At 49.5% G+C, this 21,834-nt stretch overlaps 1 protein-coding gene across 1 annotated transcript; it reads left to right on the forward strand.

The window, feature by feature from the left end:
- Positions 1-1,583: 1,583 nt before the first annotated feature.
- On the forward strand, positions 1,584-19,597 carry serpine1 (serpin peptidase inhibitor, clade E (nexin, plasminogen activator inhibitor type 1), member 1). The gene is made up of 8 exons (XM_078533864.1): positions 1,584-1,857; positions 6,059-6,292; positions 7,381-7,578; positions 9,482-9,680; positions 10,900-11,000; positions 11,875-11,961; positions 13,943-14,026; positions 16,848-19,597. The coding sequence occupies exons 1-8, from the start codon at positions 1,584-1,586 to the stop codon at positions 16,883-16,885; spliced, it is 1,215 nt and encodes a 404-aa protein (XP_078389990.1). The 3' UTR covers positions 16,886-19,597.
- The last annotated feature ends 2,237 nt before the right edge of the window (positions 19,598-21,834 follow it).

The following is a 21,834-nucleotide window of genomic DNA, read 5'->3' on the forward strand; positions in this document are numbered from 1 at the left end:
GAGACACAGTTTACAACTGGGGATAGGGAGCTCTAATTCTGTGCACATCAGGAAGTGACTTTGTTTCAGTGAGTGGAAAAGTGTTTTTATTTGTCTTCTGTTTGTCTCAGTGAGTAGCACTCTCACCCTCTGAGACAGAAGGTTGTGGGTTCAAGTCCCACTCCACAGACCTGGAGCATGTAATCCAGTCTGGCACTCCAGTGCAGTGCCGAGGGAGTGCTGCACTGTTGGAGGTGCCGTTTTGAGTTAAGAGACCACTGCTCAAGTGGGTTAGGTACAGGTTAAACGATGTCCTGGTGTTCAATTCTCCTAATGTTAGTAATCTCCCCCTCTTTGCTGATCTTTTAGCTGTGAGTTCAAACAGTTAGATAATTAATTTCCTACTTAACAGAGGTTTTAGCACTGCCCTGTATCTGGTGATCTGCATCTTCTCCATTTTCCAGCACTGAAACAGATAAAACTGAACAGATAAAAGAATGGACTTGCATTTATACAGGATCTCTCAGGGCCCTCCCGAAAGTGCTTCACGGCCATTGAAGTAATTCTTAAAATGTAGTCTCTGTTGGAGGGGAAAGGAGCTGGTCCTCTGAACCAGTTGCCGCACGTGGGATCTTGCTGTGTGTAAGGTCAGCGGCAGCCTTTCCCCTGCCAGACAGGGCTGGCCGCCCTCGGTTTCATTTCAGGTTGCTCAAATCGCCAACCACCACCATCACCACACCCCCTCTCATCCCCACCCGCCACCCACCCCCCCTACCTCCACTTCACTCCACTCCTCCTGAAGGTGCTGCCTTCCCTTGGGTCACGCTGGCAGCCCTGTGGCACCTCGTGCCCCCCTCTGCACGCGGGCCTTGTGGCGCGCTGGGCTATTCGACTGCGGAGGCATCGCGGTCCACCTTCTGTCCCTGATGCCTGCTCGCGTGCTATTCCCCAGCAGCGGGGGTGGGGGAGGGGGCTATCTGAAATAAACCGAGGGCGGCCAGCCAGCTGGATAGAATTCGGGGGGGCACCACGCCCCCTCCTGCCCACCCCGCCATTCCCGGAGCCGCTGAGGTTAATTGAGACTTCCACTTCCTCGGGGCCCCTCTCGCCCTGACGCGTCCGCTCCCTCAGTCGCTTCGTCTGAATTTCTTCTTGCTGGGGTGCGGAATCGGGGACAGAGAGGACTTGCATTTGCGTAGCGCCCGGCACCACCTCTTCCCACCCCAAAGCACTCTGTCGCACAGCGAATCAACGGGATGGGGAATGCAGCGTGTTGGAGGAACTGTCAATCGCGGCATTGGCCCTGAAAAGGAAGAATTGTACGGGGGGCAAAAGCATGAGGTAAATTGCCCATTGGGAGAGCCAGTACAGACAGGATGGGCCAAATGGCCTCTTTCTGTGCTGTAACAAAGTGTGCCCGTGCGGGAATCCATGTGTGTAAGTCTGTGTGTCCGTGCAGATTATGTCAGCCGACTGTCGGAGCCAATTTGCGCACAGCAAGTTCCCACAGACCGTAATTCGGCAATGACCAGCTCAGCTGGCGTTCGTGATGTCGGGCGAGGTTTTTAATGTTCACGCTCCTCTCCTCTTTCAGGTGCCCCCCAATGACCATGAAGAGCAGCGGCAAGTCCTTCCTGTGCCTGGCCATCCTCCTGGTTGCCTGGGCAGCCCTCTGCCATGCCAACAACGGCGCGCCCGTGTCTGAGCTGGGCGCCGACTTCGGGATCCGCGTCTTCCGGGAAATTGCCGCGTCTGCCGGGGACCGGAACGTGGTGTTCTCGCCCTACGGTGCAGCGGCCTTGGTGGGAATGGCACAGCTGGGAGCGGCCGGGAACACACTGGAGCAGCTCCAGGCTGCCCTGGGATACAGGCTGGAAGGTGAGCTCGGGGTCCGTGTGTCTGCTGGGATGTTTTATCGGTGCAATGTTGGTCTCAGGATTTAAGTGTGCCCCTGCAATCCATACATGAAACCTCACTGCGTCTGCCTGTGTGTGTGAGAGTGCATGTGTGACTCTCTCTCCCTCTGTGAGTGTGTGTGTGTGTCTCTCTCTCTCTCTGGGAATGTATATGTGTGTGTCTCTCTCTCTCTCTCTCTCTCTCTGGGAGTGCATATGTGAGTGTTTCTCTCTCTGGGAGTGTATATGTGAGTGTTTCTCTCTCTGGGAGTGCATATGTGAGTATTTCTCTCTCTGGGAGTGCATATGTGAGTGTCTCTCTCTCTGGGAGTGTATATGTGAGTGTCTCTCTCTCTGGGAGTGTATATGTGAGTATTTCTCTCTCTGGGAGTATATATGTGAGTGTCTCTCTCTCTCTCTGGGAGTGTATATGTGAGTATTTCTCTCTCTGGGAGTGTATATGTGAGTATTTCTCTCTCTGGGAGTGTATATGTGAGTGTCTCTCTCTCTCTGGGAGTGTATACATGCGAGTGTCTCTCTCTCTCTGGGAGTGTATATGTGAGTGTTTCTCTCTCTGGGAGTGTATATGTGAGTGTTTCTCTCTCTGGGAGTGTATATGTGAGTGTTTCTCTCTCTGGGAGTGTATATGTGAGTGTTTCTCTCTCTGGGAGGGTATATGTGAGTGTTTCTCTCTCTGGGAGTGTATATGTGAGTGTTTCTCTCTCTGGGAGGGTATATGTGAGTGTTTCTCTCTCTGGGAGTGTATATGTGAGTGTTTCTCTCTCTGGGAGTGTATATGTGAGTGTTTCTCTCTCTGGGAGGGTATATGTGAGTGTTTCTCTCTCTGGGAGTGTATATGTGAGTGTTTCTCTCTCTGGGAGGGTATATGTGAGTGTTTCTCTCTCTGGGAGTGCATATGTGAGTGTCTCTCTCTCTCTCTGGGAGTGCATATGTGAGTGTCTCTCTCTCTCTGGGAGTGTATATGTGAGTATTTCTCTCTCTGGGAGTGTATATGTGAGTGTCTCTCTCTCTCTCTGGGAGTGTATATGTGAGTATTTCTCTCTCTGGGAGTGTATATGTGAGTGTCTCTCTCTCTCTCTGGGAGTGTATATATGCGAGTGTCTCTCTCTCTGGGAGTGTATATATGCATGCCTCACTCTCTTTCTGGCAGTGTGTATGTGTGTGTGTGTCTCTCTCTCTCTCTCTCTCCCTGGGTGTAAGTGTGTGTCTCTGTCTCTTTCTCTCCGACTCAGTGTTTGTCTCTGCGTGGCTCTCTCTGTGTGCATGTGAGTGTATGTGTGAGTGTGCGTGCATGTCTCTCTCTGCCTGCCTCTCTCTGTATATGTCTCTCTCTTGTTCAATGTCTCATTCTTGCACTTCCTCTCTCTCCCTCTCTCTCTCTCTCGAGTTCTCACACACGCTATTTGCTGTATCTCTTCTACCTGCTCTCTCTCGCTCATTCTGTGTTTGCCGCTCTGTGTTTCTCACTCTCGGTCTCTCTCTCTCCTCACCGTCTCTCTCTCTCTCTCTCTCTTCTCCTCTTCTTGTGACTCTTCCTGCCTCCCGCTCTGTTTCTTAGTTTCTCAGACGAGGAGGAATTTCTTCACTTGGAGGGGTTGTGAATCTTTGGGGTTCTCTACCCCAGAGAGCTGAGGATGATCAGTCATTGAGTATATTCAAGACAGAGATCAAGAGATCTTTGATCTCTCACGCAAGAGGGTGGGAAGAGCAGCTGAGGTAGCTGATCAGCCGTGATTGTATTGAATGAAAGAGCAGGTTTGACGGGCAGAATGGTCGATTTCTTATGTTGTATCTCATTATGTCTCTTGCTTTGTGCTTGTCAGTCCCTCATTCGCGCTTTCTCTGTTGCTGTGTCTATCCTTGCCTTGCACTGTCTCGCTTTATGTCACTCTTTCTTTCCCTCTCGAACTGCCACTCTCCCTCTCTTGCTGTGTCCCTCCTTCTGCTCTGTGCCGGGTCTCTGCGTTAGGGTCTGTACGTTAATCCGGGGGGTTCACCTGCCTGACCTGTGAGGCCGGGTACGCCAGGGTCTTGGGGTGTACCGTGCGTCAACAGGATGGAGATGAACCTTGGGGGTGTGAATCAGTCCTCAGTCACGTTCTGCATTCGGGCAGGCTGCCCTTAGTCAGACGGCGCACACGACCAGGTGTGGGTGAGTCTGCACGCCTTGCTATGTGGGCGTAGGGGAGATTGGAGACACAGATTAGAGAAACCAATTCCCTGCAGAAGTTAACAGACGGAGTTGAAATGCTTTGTGCCAATGTCCACGCAGCTAACCGAGGGCCCCTGGCGGTGAGAGTCAACCACTGCCACTTTAAATTCTTTCGAATTATGAACAGTCACAGATTGCAACTCTTTCGAGTACAATCACAGTTCTTGGTTTCCGGGAGTGGGGACATGAACCCACAACCCTCTGATTCAAAGGCGAGGGTGCTATGAACTGAGCCACAGCTGACACCTCCCACTGCCACTTTAAACCCAGCCCCAGGCCTGGTGATCGAAGCTCATCTCCTTACCGCTACACACACTGAGCTCACAGAATCAGAGCATTGTCACCGCGCAGAGAGAGGCCACTCAGCCCATCGTGCCTGCACCAGCTCTCCGAATGAGCAATTGGCTTAGTGTGAACGCACCCCCCCCCCTCCCCAGGCTTTCTCGCCATAACCCTGCACATTCTCCCTTTTCAGATAACAGCCTAATTCTCTTTCGAGTGCCTCGAGCGAACCTGCCTCCACCCCCCTCTCTCTCTCTCAGGCAGCGTGCTCCAGATCTGAACCCCACCCTGCGCGCAAAACCTTTCTCTCATGTGGCTAGAAGTTAATCGCTAGTAAAGAATTCTGGAGAAAGGTCTTCAAGCGGAGAGTGGCGAGGGAGTGGAACGTGCTGTTTTGCGGGATCTTGCTGTGCGCAAAGTGGCTGCCGCGAGTCCCACATCACAACAGTGATGCTTCGAAAGGGCTTCGTTGGCTGCAGAGTGTTTTGGCGGCGGGAGGTGGTGGGGGAGGGGTGGGTGGGGGTGGGAAGGGGTTTCCTGAAGGGCGCTATATCAATGCAGATTCTTTATTTTTCACATTGAGCAGATGAGGCGACTGGGGCTGGAGACGAAGCTGGACAGGAGCACGAGGGGGTAGGGGGTAGGGGTAGGGGGAGAATAGAAGGTGACACCGAAAGCGTGAGGTAAAGTAAGATAAGAGGAGGTTTGCCTGGAGGAAAATTGCCAGAATAGAGCAGTTGAGCCGAATGGCCCTTTCCGATGTTCTTGGAAAGCCGGAATGAAGGCTTCCCTGTCCCTCTCACACAGCCCCTATCACCACCCGAGCTCTCTCTATCGTGGGATTCCTCAGCCCCGCTCCGATGTTTCCTTCCGTTACAAGCTTTCAAGATCCAAGCTTGTGGCTGCCATCTCTTGGTTATTTTATCTTTTAAAAACTAATGGCGCTCGCCTCTGGTCCCAGATGTGAGAATCGCCTCGCTGCCCAAATGGATCCCGCTCTCCCGGCTGCCTCTCTTCCTTCAGCCCCTTCCTTTACCCGCTTCCCCCCACCACCGCCCCCCCCTTGACTGCCACCAAACCCCACCACCCTCCCAACCAAACCCCCCCCACCTATCCATCCCCACCATCCCCAACCCCTCTACGTCCACACCCCCACCCACACCACCACCACACCCACCCCACCACCCCCACCAAACCTCCGACGCTGCCCCACTCCTCCCCACACTCACGCCGCCCCCCCCCCCAACCATCTCCGGCTCCTTTCACACCCCGAGGCGTCCCTCCGACCTGAGTCTCGAACCCACCTTTTGCCCACTTTTACAAGCCCTGGGCACGGACGCAGGGAAGTAAAGTGTCGTCATGGTCGCCGGAGTAGGCAGCCGCGACGTGAGCCGGTGACCCTGGGTTGTGTTTTCCCTTTGAGTCGGTCAGCCCTTTGGAAGACCGTACATGTCAGACCAAGCACAAGGCCTGCCCTCGGAACCCATTCAGCTGCCACGCCTTTCATTCCTCGCCACGACAACAACTCGCATTTAGACAGCGCCTTTCATGTCACGAGGCGCTCCCCCGGGGGCGCCAGGGGTTGACGCCAAAGCCAAACGGGAGGCGGAGAGGTTTAGGGAGGAGGGAGCTCTGGGGTACTCAACGGAATTTCTTTTCTCGCCGGCAGACACGGGCGTGCCCCTGGCCCTCAAACGCCTCCAGAAAGAGCTCACCGCCAAGAGCAACCGGGACATTGTCTACGCGGCCAACAGCGCGTTCATCCAGAGGACCATGCAGCTGCCCAGGGCCTACCTGAAGAATTACCGGAAAACCTTTAACGGCTGGCCGAAGCAGGTGCACTTCAAGGACTCCAAGATGGCCACCTACATCATCAATAAATGGGTCGAAATACAAACCAGAGGTGAGGCCGCAGCTCCTGTTTTCATTCATTTAGATAAATAAACTCATTAATTTTCGTAAATAAACTCCCTGAGGGATCTGGGTGGGGTGAGGCTTGAGACACTTTCCTCGGAGCCTCGGGATCGAATCCAGCCTGACTGACAAAAACAGCCTCCTCTCTCTTCAGTCTTTCTGTCTGAAGCCACCCAATGAGTAGGTAGTCTCCCAACTTCACTTCTGGGCCCTGTGTTTACTTGTTTAATGTGGACAGTGTAGCGGGAGCTTTACTCTCTATCTAACCCCGTGCTGTACCTGCCCTTGGAGTGTTTGATGGGGACAGTGTAGAGGGAGCTTTACTCTGTATCTAACCCCGTGCTGTACCTGCCCTGGGAGTGTTTGATGGGGACAGTGTAGAGGGAGATTTACTCTGTATCTAACCCCGTACTGTACCTGTCCTGGGAGTGTTTGATGGGGACAGTGTAGAGGGAGCTTTACTCTGTATCTAACCCCGTGCTGTACCTGTCCTGGGAGTGTTTGATGGGGACAGTGTAGAGGGAGCTTTAGTCTGTATCTAACCCTGTGCTGTACCTGTCCTGGGAGTGTTTGATGGGGACAGTGTAGAGGGAGATTTACTCTGAATTAACCCCGTGCTGTACCTGTCCTGGGAGTGTTTGATGGGGACAGTGTAGAGCGAGCTTTACTCTGTATCTATCCCCGTGCTGTACCTGTCCTGGGAGTGTTTGATGGGGACAGTGTAGAGGGAGATTTACTCTGAATTAACCCCGTGCTGTACCTGTCCTGGGAGTGTTTAATAATGGGCATTGGGTAAAATTGTGCTCCCCATGCTGAGATTGCTCAGGTTGAATTGGAAAAAAATAATATTTCCTGAAAGAGACCAAAAAAATAATTGGGGTGGGAAGGAGTGGGGGTGGGGCAGGGAGAAGGAAGAGAATCTGAGGGGAAGAAAGTGCGGGATGTCTTTTCCTGTGTGTGCCAAGCTCCGACTCCACCTTATAATGAGTATTTCGTTTCAGCTTCGCACCGTGTATTGAAGATCCCTCAGTCTGACTGAATTCCTTTCTCCTCCCTCCCACCCTCCTCTCTGTCCAGGTATGATCCCTCACTTTCTCCGCCCGGACATGCTGGACCCATCTCTGACCCGCATGGTCCTGCTCAACGCTGTCTACTTCAAGGGCCTGTGGAAGATTCCGTTCCCTACCGAGGGCACACATCAGCGCGAGTTCTACAAGGCGGACGGGACCAAGATCCTGGTGCCTATGATGTCGCAGAGCGCCAAGCTGAATGCCAGTGAGTAAAAATGTCCCTCTGGGTCGCTGGAGTTTGGGGGGTGGCGTGGGGTGAGGGAAGTATCTGGCAGTTGCTCCCCTCTTGGCCAAAGCTCTGAAATTCCCTCTCTAAACCTCTCCCCCTCCCTCTTCCCCCTTATGGACATCCTTACAATGCACCTCTTTAACCAAGCCCCTACCATCCTCGCTTGGCCAGCGCCAAGCTCTGTTTGATAGCACCCCTTCGCCATGTCTTGCGGACAAACACCGCTGCTGGGTGAGGCCGAACAGGCGTTAGGACAGGGTGGGCACACGCTGCACCTCAGCAGAGAGTCCGTGGAGGGGAGAGTTTGTTTCTCAGGCAGGAAAGTGCTGGGGGGAAACTCAGCAGGTCTGGCAGCGTCGGCAGGGAGAGAGTTAACGTTTTGAGTCCACCATGACTATGTTGGGCTCGAGACGTTAACTTTGCTTTTCTCTCTCCCCTGATACTGATGCCAGGCCTGCTGAGTTTTTTCCAGTCCTTTCTGTCTTCATTTCAGAATCTCCAGCATCTGCAGTCACTTTCAGTTTTTGTTTTGTTTCCCAGGCAGCAGCTGAGCTTGGGGCAAATGAACATTGTGCTGCGTTTTGATGTGTGCCTCAGGGAAAGTGGTTAATCCAGCCCGAACTTCCCAGCTGCAGGGTGCAACTCCTTGCGCCTACCTAACGCACGAGGACGTCGTGTGCTGCCCTCACTCGCCCCAGAGCTAGTGTCAGCCAAATAGAAACCATCCTGGAAGACCAGTGAAAGAGGAAGGTCATGTCTGAGAAAGTTAGCGACGGACAGACCAGCAGTTCGGCCCGTCAAACCTGTACCAGCACCCACCCCCCTCCCCACAGTCTAATCCCACTCTCCTATCCTACGTTACAACAGTGGCTACACTTAATGGGCTATGAGGTGCTCTGAGATGTCCTGAGGCCGTGAAAAGGCACTACATAAATGGAAGGTTTTTTTTTATATGTTCTCTGAGCCAGAAGGTTGCAAGCTCCATTGCAGAGGCATAAGCACAGAAGCTCAAAAACAGTAGTGCGATAAATGACTGGACAGAGTAGATAGGAGTAGAAAGATACCCTTTCCCATTGGTGGAATGATCGCGAGCTAGGGGGGGGGCACAGGTTTAAGGTGATTGGCAAAAAGAAGCAATGGCGACACGAGGAGAAACCTTTTTCACGCGGCCAGCGGTTAGGATCTGGAGCGCGCTGCCTGAGAGTGTGGTGGAGGCAGGTTCGATGGGGGCTTTCAAGAGGGAGTTGGATTATTATCTGAAAAGGAAGAATGTGTAGGCTACGGTAGTCGGGGGGGGGGGGGGTGGTGGGGGGGGGGGGGGGGTGGGTAGCGGCACTAAGTGCATTGTTTGTTTGGAGAGCCAGCACAGGCACACTGGGCTGAATGGCCTCATTCTGTGCTGTAATCATTCTGCAATTCGGTGATCAGACAATCTGTTTTCGGTGTTATTGGTTGAGGGTTAAAGGTTAGCCCAGGACACGGAGGAGAATTGAGCGGACGTTGGGGGATCTTTTAGGTCCACCTGAGAGGACAGACGAGCCCTTGATTTAATGTCTCACCTGAAAGACGGCACCTCTGACAGTGCGGCATTCCCTGAGTACTGTACCGGAGTGTCAGCCCAGACAATGTGCTCAAGTCTCTGCAGTGAATAGGGTTTGAACGTGAACTTCTGGCTTGGAGGGGAGAGTGCTACCCAGTGAACCCAGGCTCCGTGTTAGGTCAGATTCAATAGCTTACACTGTGCTATGCTCTTGTGGCTATTACTGCACCGCGTAAGCTAATGAAACTGACCTAACACGGAGGGAGGTGTCACGTGAGCAGGGGGGAAAGTGGTTGACTGGTCGGCCAGAGAGCCAATCCTGATGCTTTATTCCTCCAGGTGAATTTGTGACCCCCAGCGGCCTGGACTACGATGTCATTGAGCTGCCGTATCATGGGGAGACCCTCAGCATGTACATCGTGGCTCCGTATCAGAAGAAGGTTCCACTGTCCGCTCTCACAAACATCATCACCGTCTCACTGGTCAACGAGTGGAAGGACAATCTAGAAACGGTGAAACGTTATCTGGTCCTGCCCAAGTAAGTGACTGCGCGTTGTGACATAGAGGGGGAGGGGGGCCAGTATTTATAATAACTGGCGCCTTTGGATTCATGATTATCCTAATGTTGTGGGGGTGGAAGTGGGAATTAGACCCTGACTCTAACCTAGTGTAGCAGGCGGAGTGCCTACCTGGTATATATAAGAAATAGGACATTTGGTCCTTGAAGCCTGCTCCGCCATTCAATAAGGTCATGGCTGATCTGATTGTGGTCTCAACTACACATTCCTGCCTGTCCCCATAACCCTTAACTCCCCTGTAGATCGAAAATCTGTCTAACTCAGCTTGACTATATTCAGTGACCCAGCCTCCACTGCTCTCCGAGGTAGAGAATTCCAAAGATTCACAACACTCTAAGAGAAGAAATTCCTCCTCATCGCCATCTTCAATGGAAGACCCTTTAATTTGAAACTGTGCCCACTCGTTCTAGATTCCCCCCATGAGGGGAAACATCCTTTTATCCTGTCAAGCCCCCTCAGAATCTTATATGTTTCAATAAAAATCACCTCTCATTCTTCTAAACTCCAATGAGTATAGGCCCAACCTGTTCAACCTCTCCTCCTAAGACAACCTCTTCATCACAGGAATAGGAGAGCAATGCAATATTCTTTCTTGGGATGTGGGCACCACTGGCAAGACCGGTATTTGTTGCCCATCCCTAATTGCCCTTGAACTGAGTGGTTTATTTCAGAGGGCAATTAAGAGTCAACCACATTACTGTGAGTCTGGAGTCACACGTAGGCCAGACCAGGTAAGGTTGGCAGATTTCCTTCTCGAAAGGACATTAGTGATCTAAAGGCAGTCATTAAGTCGGGAGGCAGTGTTGACAGGGGAGGGGTGACTGGGCCCAACCATGTGGCGGAACTGGATTAACATCAGGTTGCATACAGCAGTAGCCCTGGGATGAGGGGCTGTTGAGTGACCGTGCAACTATAGAGATGCAGTCAATAACACAGGGTGCTAGGCAGAGGGAGTTACTGCGAGAGCTGGGATAGCATTAGAGTGTTTTAGTAATTATGCAATTACATTCAATGTGACTTAATTAAGTCTTCTCTTGTCAGGTAGTTCACCCCCCAGAGTATGTTAATAATGTGATCACGACACGTTCTGTTTAATTAAAAGCAATTCTGCAGTTTCAAATGGTGCGAGGCGGTTTTGCTAGGCATGTCCCTGACATATTTACACATTTTTCCTGGCAGGTTTTCCCTGGATAGTGAGACAGATCTGAGGAAGCCGCTGACAAACATGGGAATGACAGACATGTTTAATGCGAGAACAGCGGACTTTACTAAGATCAGCAGTAAGTACTCACTCATGGGGCACAGAAGCCTCGGAATGATATTGGCTCTAGGGGATGCTGTGGGGTTGAGGTGGGAGGGAAGGGCGGTTGGAGGGAGTGTGGAATATTCTGAGGAGCAGTCCTCGGTGGGTGGGTGTTGGGGTGGGTGAAGTCAGAAAGGACGGCAAGGCCACGAACAGTCTGTGAAGTAGGGTCGGTGGCAACGGAGAGGAGTTTTTTGTTGGTGTTGATTGATCTGTGTCGGTATTCCCGGAGCTTTTATTAAATTCTTTCTCGGGAGGTGGGGCGTCACTGGCATTCACTGCCCACCTCCCTCGTTGCCCTGGAGAAGGTGGGTGGGTGAGCCGCCTTCTTGAACCGCTGCAGCCCCTGCGGTGTTAGGGAAGGGCGTTCCAGGGTTGCGGCATAGGACGGCTGTCAACAGGGATGGCGTGTGACTTTGAGGAGAACTAGGATGACGTTCCTGGGCACCTGCTGCCCTTGCCCTCCCAGGTGGTAGAGGTTGTGGGTTTGGGAGATGCTGTGGATGAAGCCTTGTCAAGTTGCTGTCGAGAGTGTACCAGTGCTGGAGGGAGTGGATGTTTGTTCTCAGGCTGGGGCATCACCAGCGTTTCTTGCCCACCCCTTACCTAACAAACATTTACTGACGTCTAGCTCAAATTGCACTTGACCCACAGCCTTTCGGAGAGGAGGGAATTCCTGATCTCCACTAGCTTGTGCGTGGGGAGAGTGCTTCCCGATTTCACTGATGTGGGAATGACCCAATCTAACCTTAGTTGAGTTGGAAGGGGGGGGGGGTGCGATTTCCGTTTGTGCGTGAATGGAGTGTCAGACTGCAGACTAATCCTCCCCCTCTCCTTTTCCTCCGATGTAGAAACTGAGCCACTGTTTGTGTCAAAGGTTCTGCAGAAAGTAAAGATTGAAGTCAACGAGAGCGGGACCAAGGCCTCTGCAGCCACTGGTGAGTCTGGTCATCCTCACTGGCTTCTCTGATGTCGCAAGTTATCCCTGAAGGTTCAGTGTACAATGGGCAGTGGCGAACACACACTGCCAATTCACGTCCTGGTTAATTTTAAATCAAGTGCGAATATAGAACCATGGATCCCTTCACTGCCATTACTGGGCTGCCTGCCACAGTGAATTTCATACCCCACTCCCCTGCCGCACCCCCTCTTTACCCAATCTTTCTTGCTAGGTTCTGTCGCTTCTGCGTACCTTGTACCTCCCCAACTCCCTCCACCACTCGAAACGGGTTTGTGGAGGGGTGGGGTGCGCTATTTGGCCGTGCAGGGCATCACAGCTGAGCCCGATTTCTGACGGCGATTTTTTTTATTTTAGAAGCAGAACGTCGGCTGGCTTCGGCCACTTCCTAGCCACGGGGTGCCGGGGGGCCGTTTATTAGGGTTTTGCCTGGCCGAGATCAGCTGAATCAGGATTGGCGCTGGTCCGTATCCACGCTTTAATGTGCCCTTACTCAACAAAACCACCGCAGCGGCACCGCTTTCTCTCAGGTGCTGCCCGCAAAGCGCCCCCAGTCACTCAGTAGCTACCTTAGGTATTGCTTATTCCATCCTTCCTCGTTCGGCCTTCAAGGCGATGATGTTCACCATCTGGGGCGAGGTGTCAGCTGTGGCTCAGTTCATAGCACCCTCGCCTTTGAATCAGAAGGTTGTGGGTTCATGTCCCACTCCCGGAAACCAAGAACTGTGAATGTACTCGAAAGAGTTACAATCTGTGACTGTTGATAACTCGAAAGAGTTCTGGGGCGATTGGTAGGGTCCCGGTGGGCACATAGGTGACCGCTGAGGCTGATCTCCACCCAGAAAGTTCTTCCGCACATTTGGGACAGGGTACCACTGATGATTGTTGTTTTGGGGGAGTTTCTGGCTTGGGGATTTCCTCTCCTTGCCTTTTCTCTCTGCCTCTGATACGCGCTTGCTTTTGAAAAGAAGCCGCACCCTTTTTTTGAAATGTGTTTGGTAGCGCCAGCTGCGGCGATCCTGGGCCACCTTCTCCCAGGACCTAGGAGCTGACATCCAAAATCCTAAGCGAAGCCCTCAGAATGTCCTTGTGTCGCTTCCTTTGAATTCCATGAGAGAGCGCGGGTGCCACAGGCCCGAGCTCCCCATGGAAGATTGGCTTTGGTAAGCGAGCGGCGGGCATTCTGGCAACATGCCCAGCTCAGTTGTGACTGTCTCAGTGTGGCGTGGCTGCTTGGCCCACCAGCTTAGATGAGCACCTCAGTATCTTTACCCTGCCACTTGATCTTCAGAGCCTTTTTTTAATTATAAATGGTAGGTGGTTTGGTTTTTTTAGTTCGTTCATGGGACGTGGGCATCGCTGGCCAGGCCAGCATTTATTGCCCATCCCTAATTGCCCTTGTTCAGAGGGCGTTTTTATAAGAGTCAACCACATTGCTGTGGGTCTGGAGTCACCTGTAGGCCAGACCAGGTAAGGACGGCAAATTTCACCCCCTGGAGAACATTAGTGAACCAGTTAGGTTCTTACAACAACCGGCAATGGTTTCATGGTCATCCTTAGACTTTTCATTCCAGATTTTTATAGAATTCAAATGTCACCATTTGCTGTGGCGGGGTTCGAACCCCAGTCCCCAGAGCATTGCCCTGGGTCTCTGGATTACTGGTCTAGTGACAATACCATTATTCAGATGTCCATTGACTTCGGCAGGACCGTAAAATCCTGCTGGCGTAAAATTCGGCCCTTGGTACACTCACGCCACAGAGTCACCCCGTGGTCAGAGCACGCAATTGCCTTGTTGTAGCCAACTGTTTACATACAGCTCTCACCTTGCCAATCTTCAATCGAAGGTTGTTACCACTGACGTGCAATATCTTATAGAACGAACTGTACACACGTAGACAGCGTTGTATTGAGTCAATAATCTGCTAACCTTTGGCTTCCATTTTGTTTTTTTTTAACAGCTGCCATCCTTTATGAACGTATGGCTCCTCTTGAAGTGGTTATCGACAGGCCCTTCCTATTCTTGGTGCGACACAACCCCACAGGTAAGGCAATACTTTTGCAGAGGGTCGACAGCCACTTGTGGGAAAGACCCTTTGAAACTACAACTACTCTAGCATAACGGAAGCAAGAGCAGGCTTCTCAGCTGCTCGAGATTGTCCGGTCCCTCATGGGAACATTGGGATCAGGAGCGGACTAGTCAGCCTCATTAAACCTGCTCCTTCATTCATTTAGATCATAGCTGACCGGTAGCGCAATCCCATTTTCTCAGTTTTGATTCCTCCTTGCTACTCAAAATGAAGGCTCCATCCAAGGTGCCGCGGTTCTTGACTGAGTTGCATAGCAAACATCGTGGAATCACGACTGACTAAAGAAAGCAACACCCAACTCCTCACCTTCATCAACTGGATCTTAGATTGCAGAACTCTTGAGGTGCAGAGGGATCTGGGCATCCCGGTGCATGAATCACAAAAAGTTATTGTGTAGGTACAGCAAGAGATTAGGAAGGCAAATGGAATGTTGCCATTTATTTTAAGAGGAATGGAATATAAAAGTAGGGAAGTTTTACTGCACTGGACAGGGCTTGGTGAGGCCACATGGACAGTTTTGGTCTCCTTATTTGAAAAGAAGATATAGAAGCAATTCAGAAGGTTCACTTGACTTATACCTGGGATGAAGGTCTTATCTTATGAAAAAAGGTTGAACAGATTGGGACTATACCCATTAGAGTTTAGAAGAATGAGAAGTGATCTTATTGAAACATATAAGATCCTAGAGGAGGATGTTTCCATTTGTAGGGAAGACTAGAACAAGGGGACACGGTTTAAGAATAAGAGATCTCCCTTTTAAGATGGAGATGAGGAGAATTTTTTTTCTCTCAGAGGCTCATTGGTCAGTGGAATTCTCCCCAGTGAGCAGTGGAGTCACTGAATATGTTCAAGACTGAGTTAGACAGGTTTGATAGATAAGGGGGTCAAGGGTTATGGGGTGAGCAGAGAGGAAAGTGGAGTTGAGACCCCAAGCAGGTCAGCCATGATCTTATTGATTGGCGGAGCAAATGGCCTACTCATGATCTTAAGTCCTATGTTCCTGTGGATGACTAACATGGGCAGCCTGAAATCTAATGTTAAGTCTTGATTAATATTGGCCTAGTGGACCTGCCCGGGATGAAGGGGTACGGGGGGGCAGGGAGTGGCGCTGTTGGCTAACCCGAGAGATCACCCTGGCTGTCGGATCTTGACACTCCAGCCCTGTGGACCCTGCCCGTCACAGCTGGCATCTGGGATCGATCTTGGGCTCGCAGCCTTTAATCTGCAGAAACACTGCGAGTTGTTGTCCTGCTCCTAGTCTTTTGTCCTTTAGAAACTTGGCCCTACAAGGGAGATGTCCAAACTACGCACAACGCCCACCCACCTAGCGGTGACGATCTGGTTCTGAAAGCCCAGAGCACCGTTTAAATCACCAGCAGATCTTTAAGTAGAACACTCTAAGGTGCTTTACTATCAGCAGCTTGAGATGTCTTTAAGTTAATATTTTTACACTCTGCCCGTTTCTAGTTGCAATAAGTTGCTCTGCTGGGCTACTCCAGTGAGTAGCTAAGAATCAACTTTACTATTGTGGAACATTAGTCATTTATAGAACCAGACCAGATAAGGAAGGCAAGTTTCCATTCATGATGACCCAGTTGAGGTTTTAACGATACTTTGACAGATTCATGACCATTTTTACCGATGCCAATATTTTTTTCTCTTTTAAATGCGATGGAATTTAAATTTACATTCCCTGAATGACTAATTCAATACTGCTAACCCCACACTGCTCAATGTTTGAACTATATATGGCTCCCTGAACATGAACAATCCATTGCAATAAAAGGCTCAGTGTTATGACTGACGCAGTTGGTAAAGCTGAATTATTTAAAAATCCCAGAGGGAAACTTTAAACAACTGTCATAACCTATAATTTTAAGCGTTATGTTTGAGATGCGACTCCAAACTCAGGAATCAGACCATCAGTTCTCGAAGTTTTACATTAAACTAAAGGAAATACTTTATTAATTTACACAGGTTAAAATATATATACACATGGCTACAAATTACCACTATCATAACTTTTGACAAATCCCCAAACTAATCTCCATTAAGGCAACAGCAACCCATAGACTTAACCAAAACACCAGGCAAAGCATTTTCACCTTATGAATTCAAAATGAGGTTCTTTTCACTTTGGTTCCTGTGGAGCCAGTTGGAGGCTTACAGCTGCCTTTTGGTCTCACGTTGCCTCTGCCCTGCACACCCGAAAACTGCTGAAGTTATACCTACCACCCCCGTTGAATGTAAATTCTCATTGTATCACCAACCTCTGAACTAAACCTCTCTAACCATAAAACCCCTTTCATAGTGCCAATTTTATTAGTAATATAAACATATTGCTTGGTGTCTGCTAGATGGGCATCAGTTTTCACACCACTTCTTGAATGCTCTATTCAAAAAATGCAAATGCACTCTACCTCTCTGTTTACATCTCAAGACTAGTACATATCCAAGCACCCAGGAGTGTTAATCCAATTAAGACACACCCACAGACTAAACCTCTATTTTAAGTGAAAAATATTTTCCAATAATATTATATACATTAATAGCTTCATGACACTCAAGCACACCCATCCTACACGGCCATTCACCTGGACTTAGTTGGTGTGGGGTGGGGGAGAGGGACGCCTCAGTGTCTGGTCCATCTCCACTGCAATGGACACTTGAGAAAGGTCAGAGGGCAAGGAATGAGGGAAGCCAAACGTGTTGCAAAGGCATGACTGAAATAAAGTTGGGCTTTAGTTTGATGATGTTACTCTCTCTTGTTTCATAGGCACCATTCTCTTCATGGGACAAGTTATGGAGCCATAGAAAGTGGCAATTATTCTGAAAAGACAATACTCAGGTATCATATCTGTAGAAACCCACAAGGAAGATACAGTACTGGAATTAACTGGCAGAAAAATGTATAAAGGAAGATTTGGGATTTTAGCTCCAGAGATGATCATCATTTCCCTGCCTGAAACTCGCTCATATATAACCAGCAGTGACTTCTGAACTCCAGCCTTCATTGATAAACATGGTCACGGAATGAGTGATCTGATTCATTTCATACGTCCTTCCCTGATATTAGACACCCTACTTGCAAAGTCTCGCACCTGGACCAACTACGCCCACTCGTCCTAGCGAAATATTTCGATGCTGTCTGAGTTCAATATGTATTCCCAAAGTGTTTGTGTATTGCTGTACGAAGGTAACCCACCCTCCTGCTCTGTCTGCCCCACCCCAGAGCTCATTGCTATTGAGTTCTGAACCCCAGCGCGCATTCTGATGGAAGACACCCAGCTGTCTTCTCCCCTTCGCTAAGCTCTGAGGCACTTGGGCCAATTGTTGTAGCCAAAGAACTTGCGTTTACACACAACCTCAAGACAGCTCAGAGCGCTTACAGTCAGTGAAGTACTTTCAAAGTGGAGCCACTGTTGTACTGTAGGGAACACAGCAGCCAATTTGTGCACAGGAAGCTCCCACTGTGTGATAATGACCAGATCGCCTATTTTAGTGACTTGGTTGAGGGATAAATATTGACTGGGACACCCCTTCTACCGAACCTATCATTTCTGGGGCCTGAGTTCAGCGAATCCAAGTTCAGTAATCCCCCACGGACCAGGGATCAAACCTTTTGGATGAATTTGGCTATGCAACACATGGTCCACTTGCACTTCCGGGTCACCAGGGGAGATGTTGTGATGAACATCATTATCATATTCCGGGAAAACCTCCCACAACTTTATCCTCTAGTATTTTCCGACTGGAGGGAGCACTTATTGACTGGACGTGCTACAATGACTGTAAGCAATGCAGCCACGGGCTGCTCGAAGGGGTTTGGGAGGGGGGGGGTGGTGTGGGTGGAGGTGGTGGGTGATGGTGTGCTGCAGATCACACCTCGTGAAACATGGAGTATGAGGAAATACAGGTGTTTACTTGTATGTCACCACATTCCGTAGCACATTGGATGGGAACCATTAACAAACTGTGACATTGCTCTCCTTGAACTCAGTTTATTTCCCCGTGGTTTTTATTTTTGTATAAATTTCTGATTTTTCCCACTGTCAGTTCCCACACTGTTTGTGACCGCCCAGAGCTGACCCTATATTAATTTCCCGAAAGTGTGGAGAGGCTGCAATTCGAGATGAATGCTTGGGACCAGCTATCTGCTCACCCACTGTGTATGAGTAGAAATTCGAGTTACATTCTTATTTTACATGTATAGGACTTGCACTGTTGCATTATAGAAATGCTTTACTATTGAAAATATGAAACCTCATAGTCTAGTTTGTAATATATTTTTGGGATTTATGTAATTTATTTCTTTTGACGTTAGAAGTTTGGTATTTAAGAAAAAAACGAAAGCTATATTGATACGTGGAATGTGAGCGTTGAGGAATAATTGATGTTCAGTGGAATTCCAACCAGTCCAGTGTACACAGGGAGTGCATTCTAGGAACAGGATGAGGCCATTCGGCCCCTCGAGCCTGTTCCGCCATTCAACTAGATCATGGTTAACTCCAATCACCCGCCCATTGTAACCTATCCCTTAATCCCCTTGCCTAACTAAAACCTATCACTGTTTTCAAATTTTCAATTGACTGCCCCAGCTTTTGGGGTGGGGAAGAGAGTCCCAGATTTCCACTCCCCTTTGTGTGAAGAAGTGCTTCCTGACATCACCCCTGAACGGCCTGGCTCTCAATTCAAGGCTCTGCCCCTTTGTTCTGGGCTCCCCACCCCCTGCCAGAGGAAATGGTTTCTCACAGTCAACCCTTTCAAATTCTTTCACCATCTTTAGATCAGACCCACACTCTGCTCCTATCAGGCTATCTGTGCACAATATCGCACGCTTATCAAAACGCCGGGCAAGAGAGGGGAGTGTTTAAGTTCTGTTCCCACTCTTTGACCAGAGAGCTCGTGCTTCAGCTGGTGGAGGGGGAATATTTCAAAACCTGCCGTCAAGGCCCCAAGTGACTGCTCGTAAGGAGCTGTTAGCGAGGTAATTAACGCCCTCTCTGCACTTTCACCAGCAATAAGGAAGCATCAAGCCTGGATTCCCACCCCCCGTCCTGTTTTAGGCACTTGGCGAAAACTGTCAGGCCTGTCAGGAAAAAGTCTACCTACCCCCTTGATCCTTCAGCTAGGATCCAACGCCCAGAACATAGTGTGGTGTCGGCGGTTTGATGCCTCGGTCACTGTCCTTCAGTGTACACTACACTGGTTGCCTATTCCAGGTCTTTTCGTTAGGGTAATGTTTCAAATTATCTGGCCAAGCCAACAACAACCAGAGGATAGACCAGGAGGAACAAACCTGGGCAGTCCTCCCACGCTTGGAGCTCACTAAACCACAAGCATTGGTTTCATCTCTTTGTATTGTATGAATGTTTAAAGCCTACCTGTGCTTGAGAATATTTTTATACTGTTTGTGCAACTGTATTTCTCAATTTATTGTAAGAGTGGGGAAAAAATAGGGCCATTTGTATTTTCTCTGTCTCTGTGTTTTGCAATAAGATTTAAAATAAATATCTCTCTTACTGAGCACTAGATTTTCATGGTTATTTCTTCCTTTGTTTCATTTTCTGCCCCTACACCCTTCAGTAAAGTCCAGTTACAATGGCACAGTTGGTTGTTCTCCCAGAATTGGTCTAGTCCCTATCTCAGAATCGGGATGTAGAATTAGTTTGCCAGTCTCTGTCTCAGGGATGGGGTGTGGGACTCACATGAGCAAATTTACCGATCCTGGAGCAGACAATACCCAACGAATCAATCCTGGGACAGAGACTACCCAACAAACCAAACCTGAGGGACAGGTTAACCACAATCCTGAGACAGGGATCACTGCTACCCAATTGCTTTAGGATAGGGATTAACTGACATGCGATTACTGACCTAAAGAGCAACACAAGCCCTTTAACTCTAATATAGAAACTAAGCAGCGTACATCCATGTAAGCAAGTGAGCTGTGTGAGATGCGATGGGGTTCTGAACATATTTCCAACAGCAGCCATCTTCTCCTTTCAATCGACCGCTTAGAGAATTCACCGACACGCTCTGGCATGTACAACATGACTGGTTTCTAACTTGGTGTTGGGTGGGAATGTGGTTGGCTTATGCAACTACAGGAAGGTCAGCCTGATCCCTTTCCAGACTAGCTGTGGTTGGGGCTGAACCGTCTTGCCAAGTCTGTGAGGGTTGCACATTCCAGGCCGATCCTGGTCTCAGCTCTGAGAGAATTCCTGGTTTACAGGATCAGGAGTTGTGGAATTTGGACTCAAGGCTGAGTTCACTGTTAAAGAAGAGGAGCCGAGTAGAGATGAATAAAGGAATCACTCACGTCTCATAAGGCAAAAAAATTTCTTATGGATTAATTAGGTGGGCGTCTTGATTTACTTGGCTGCTCCATTGATGAAGTCCAAAAGGACAGGCGATGGGAGACGTTTGACAAAGTTCTTGGAAGCAGAGAGGAAGAGGTAAGGCAAAGAGATTTAGGGAAGGGATTCCAGAAGTTGGAAATGAAGGTGGCTGAAAGAGTGGCCTTTAGTGAACGAGGGATAGATGTTGGCGTTCTTCAAGACCTCTAATGTGAAATGGCTCAGTGTTACATAGAATTTGCAGCACAGAAACAGGCCAGTCTGCCCAACTACTCTATGCTGGTATTTATACACCATACTTGTTGAGTCTAATGACTCCGTTAGTTTGTACAACTTGAGGACGTTGGTCCTATTTAGGGCTGAAAGTCCTTGTATACAGCAATGGATTCACTGCACGCACGCTTTGCTTAATCATATTTTGTAATTAGCCACCGAAGCTTAGAAGTTGTATAGTTAGTTCACTGGTACACTTCTTAGAGCAGAGGGAGTTCAGGGGGCAATTTAATAGAGATGTTCAAAATTATGAGGGGCTTTGACAGGGCAAATAGGGTCAAAATATTCTCACTGTCAGGAGAAAGGATATACTTAAGATAAGTGTAGAACTAGAAGTCGGGGGGGTGGTGGGGAGGAAGATAAATCTTTTTAACGCAGCCGGTTGGCATAATCTGGAACAAGCTGCCTAAAATGGCAGTGGAAGCAGATTCAACAGGAACTTTCACAGGGCAATTGGCTAAATATTTAAAAAGGTAAACATTTCAGGCCTTTGGGGAAAGAGCAGGGGGAGTGAGACTAATCGAGGTGAGGCGAGGGGCGAGAAAAATTGGAGAGCTCCTTCAAAGAGACAGCAGAGGCAGGATGGGCCAAATGGCCTGTGCTGTATAACTTTGTAATCACGGGTTATGTGCAAATAACTGTTTGCCTTAAACTGAAAATACAGCTCTACTGCACCAATGCGTCATGTCCACTCACCACATCTCCGCAGTCCTCCTGAACAATGCTGTGATTATATTAACACCCATTTTGGGCAGTGGGCTGTTGAGGACTCAGGGCCTGATTGAGCACCTCCCAAAGTCATTGCACGGCGGGTCGCCACGGCTGGGGGAGAGCAAGGCCTATCACTCTCTCACTTGCCTGGGGTAGATTCGAACCAGGGTCCCAGACCAATAATGGTGCTCCAAAACCACTGTACCAATCCAGTCCTCGTTCCCCACCTATTCCACCAGGATCTGCTCTTGATAGAAGGCGTCTTTCTCTCCGACCACCCATTAGGTGCTGGATGATATCAGAGTGGAAGGGATTAACTGATGACAGCTTCTCAAATGTTAACTCAAAGCTGTTGCAGGACAAGGCCTGGCAATGGCAACTAAATTGGGAATTTGCAGATTACTGAGCAGTGCCTCCATT

This window comes from Cetorhinus maximus, chromosome 34, assembly GCF_964194155.1.
Source record: "Cetorhinus maximus chromosome 34, sCetMax3.hap1.1, whole genome shotgun sequence".
Classification (NCBI taxonomy): domain Eukaryota; kingdom Metazoa; phylum Chordata; class Chondrichthyes; order Lamniformes; family Cetorhinidae; genus Cetorhinus; species Cetorhinus maximus.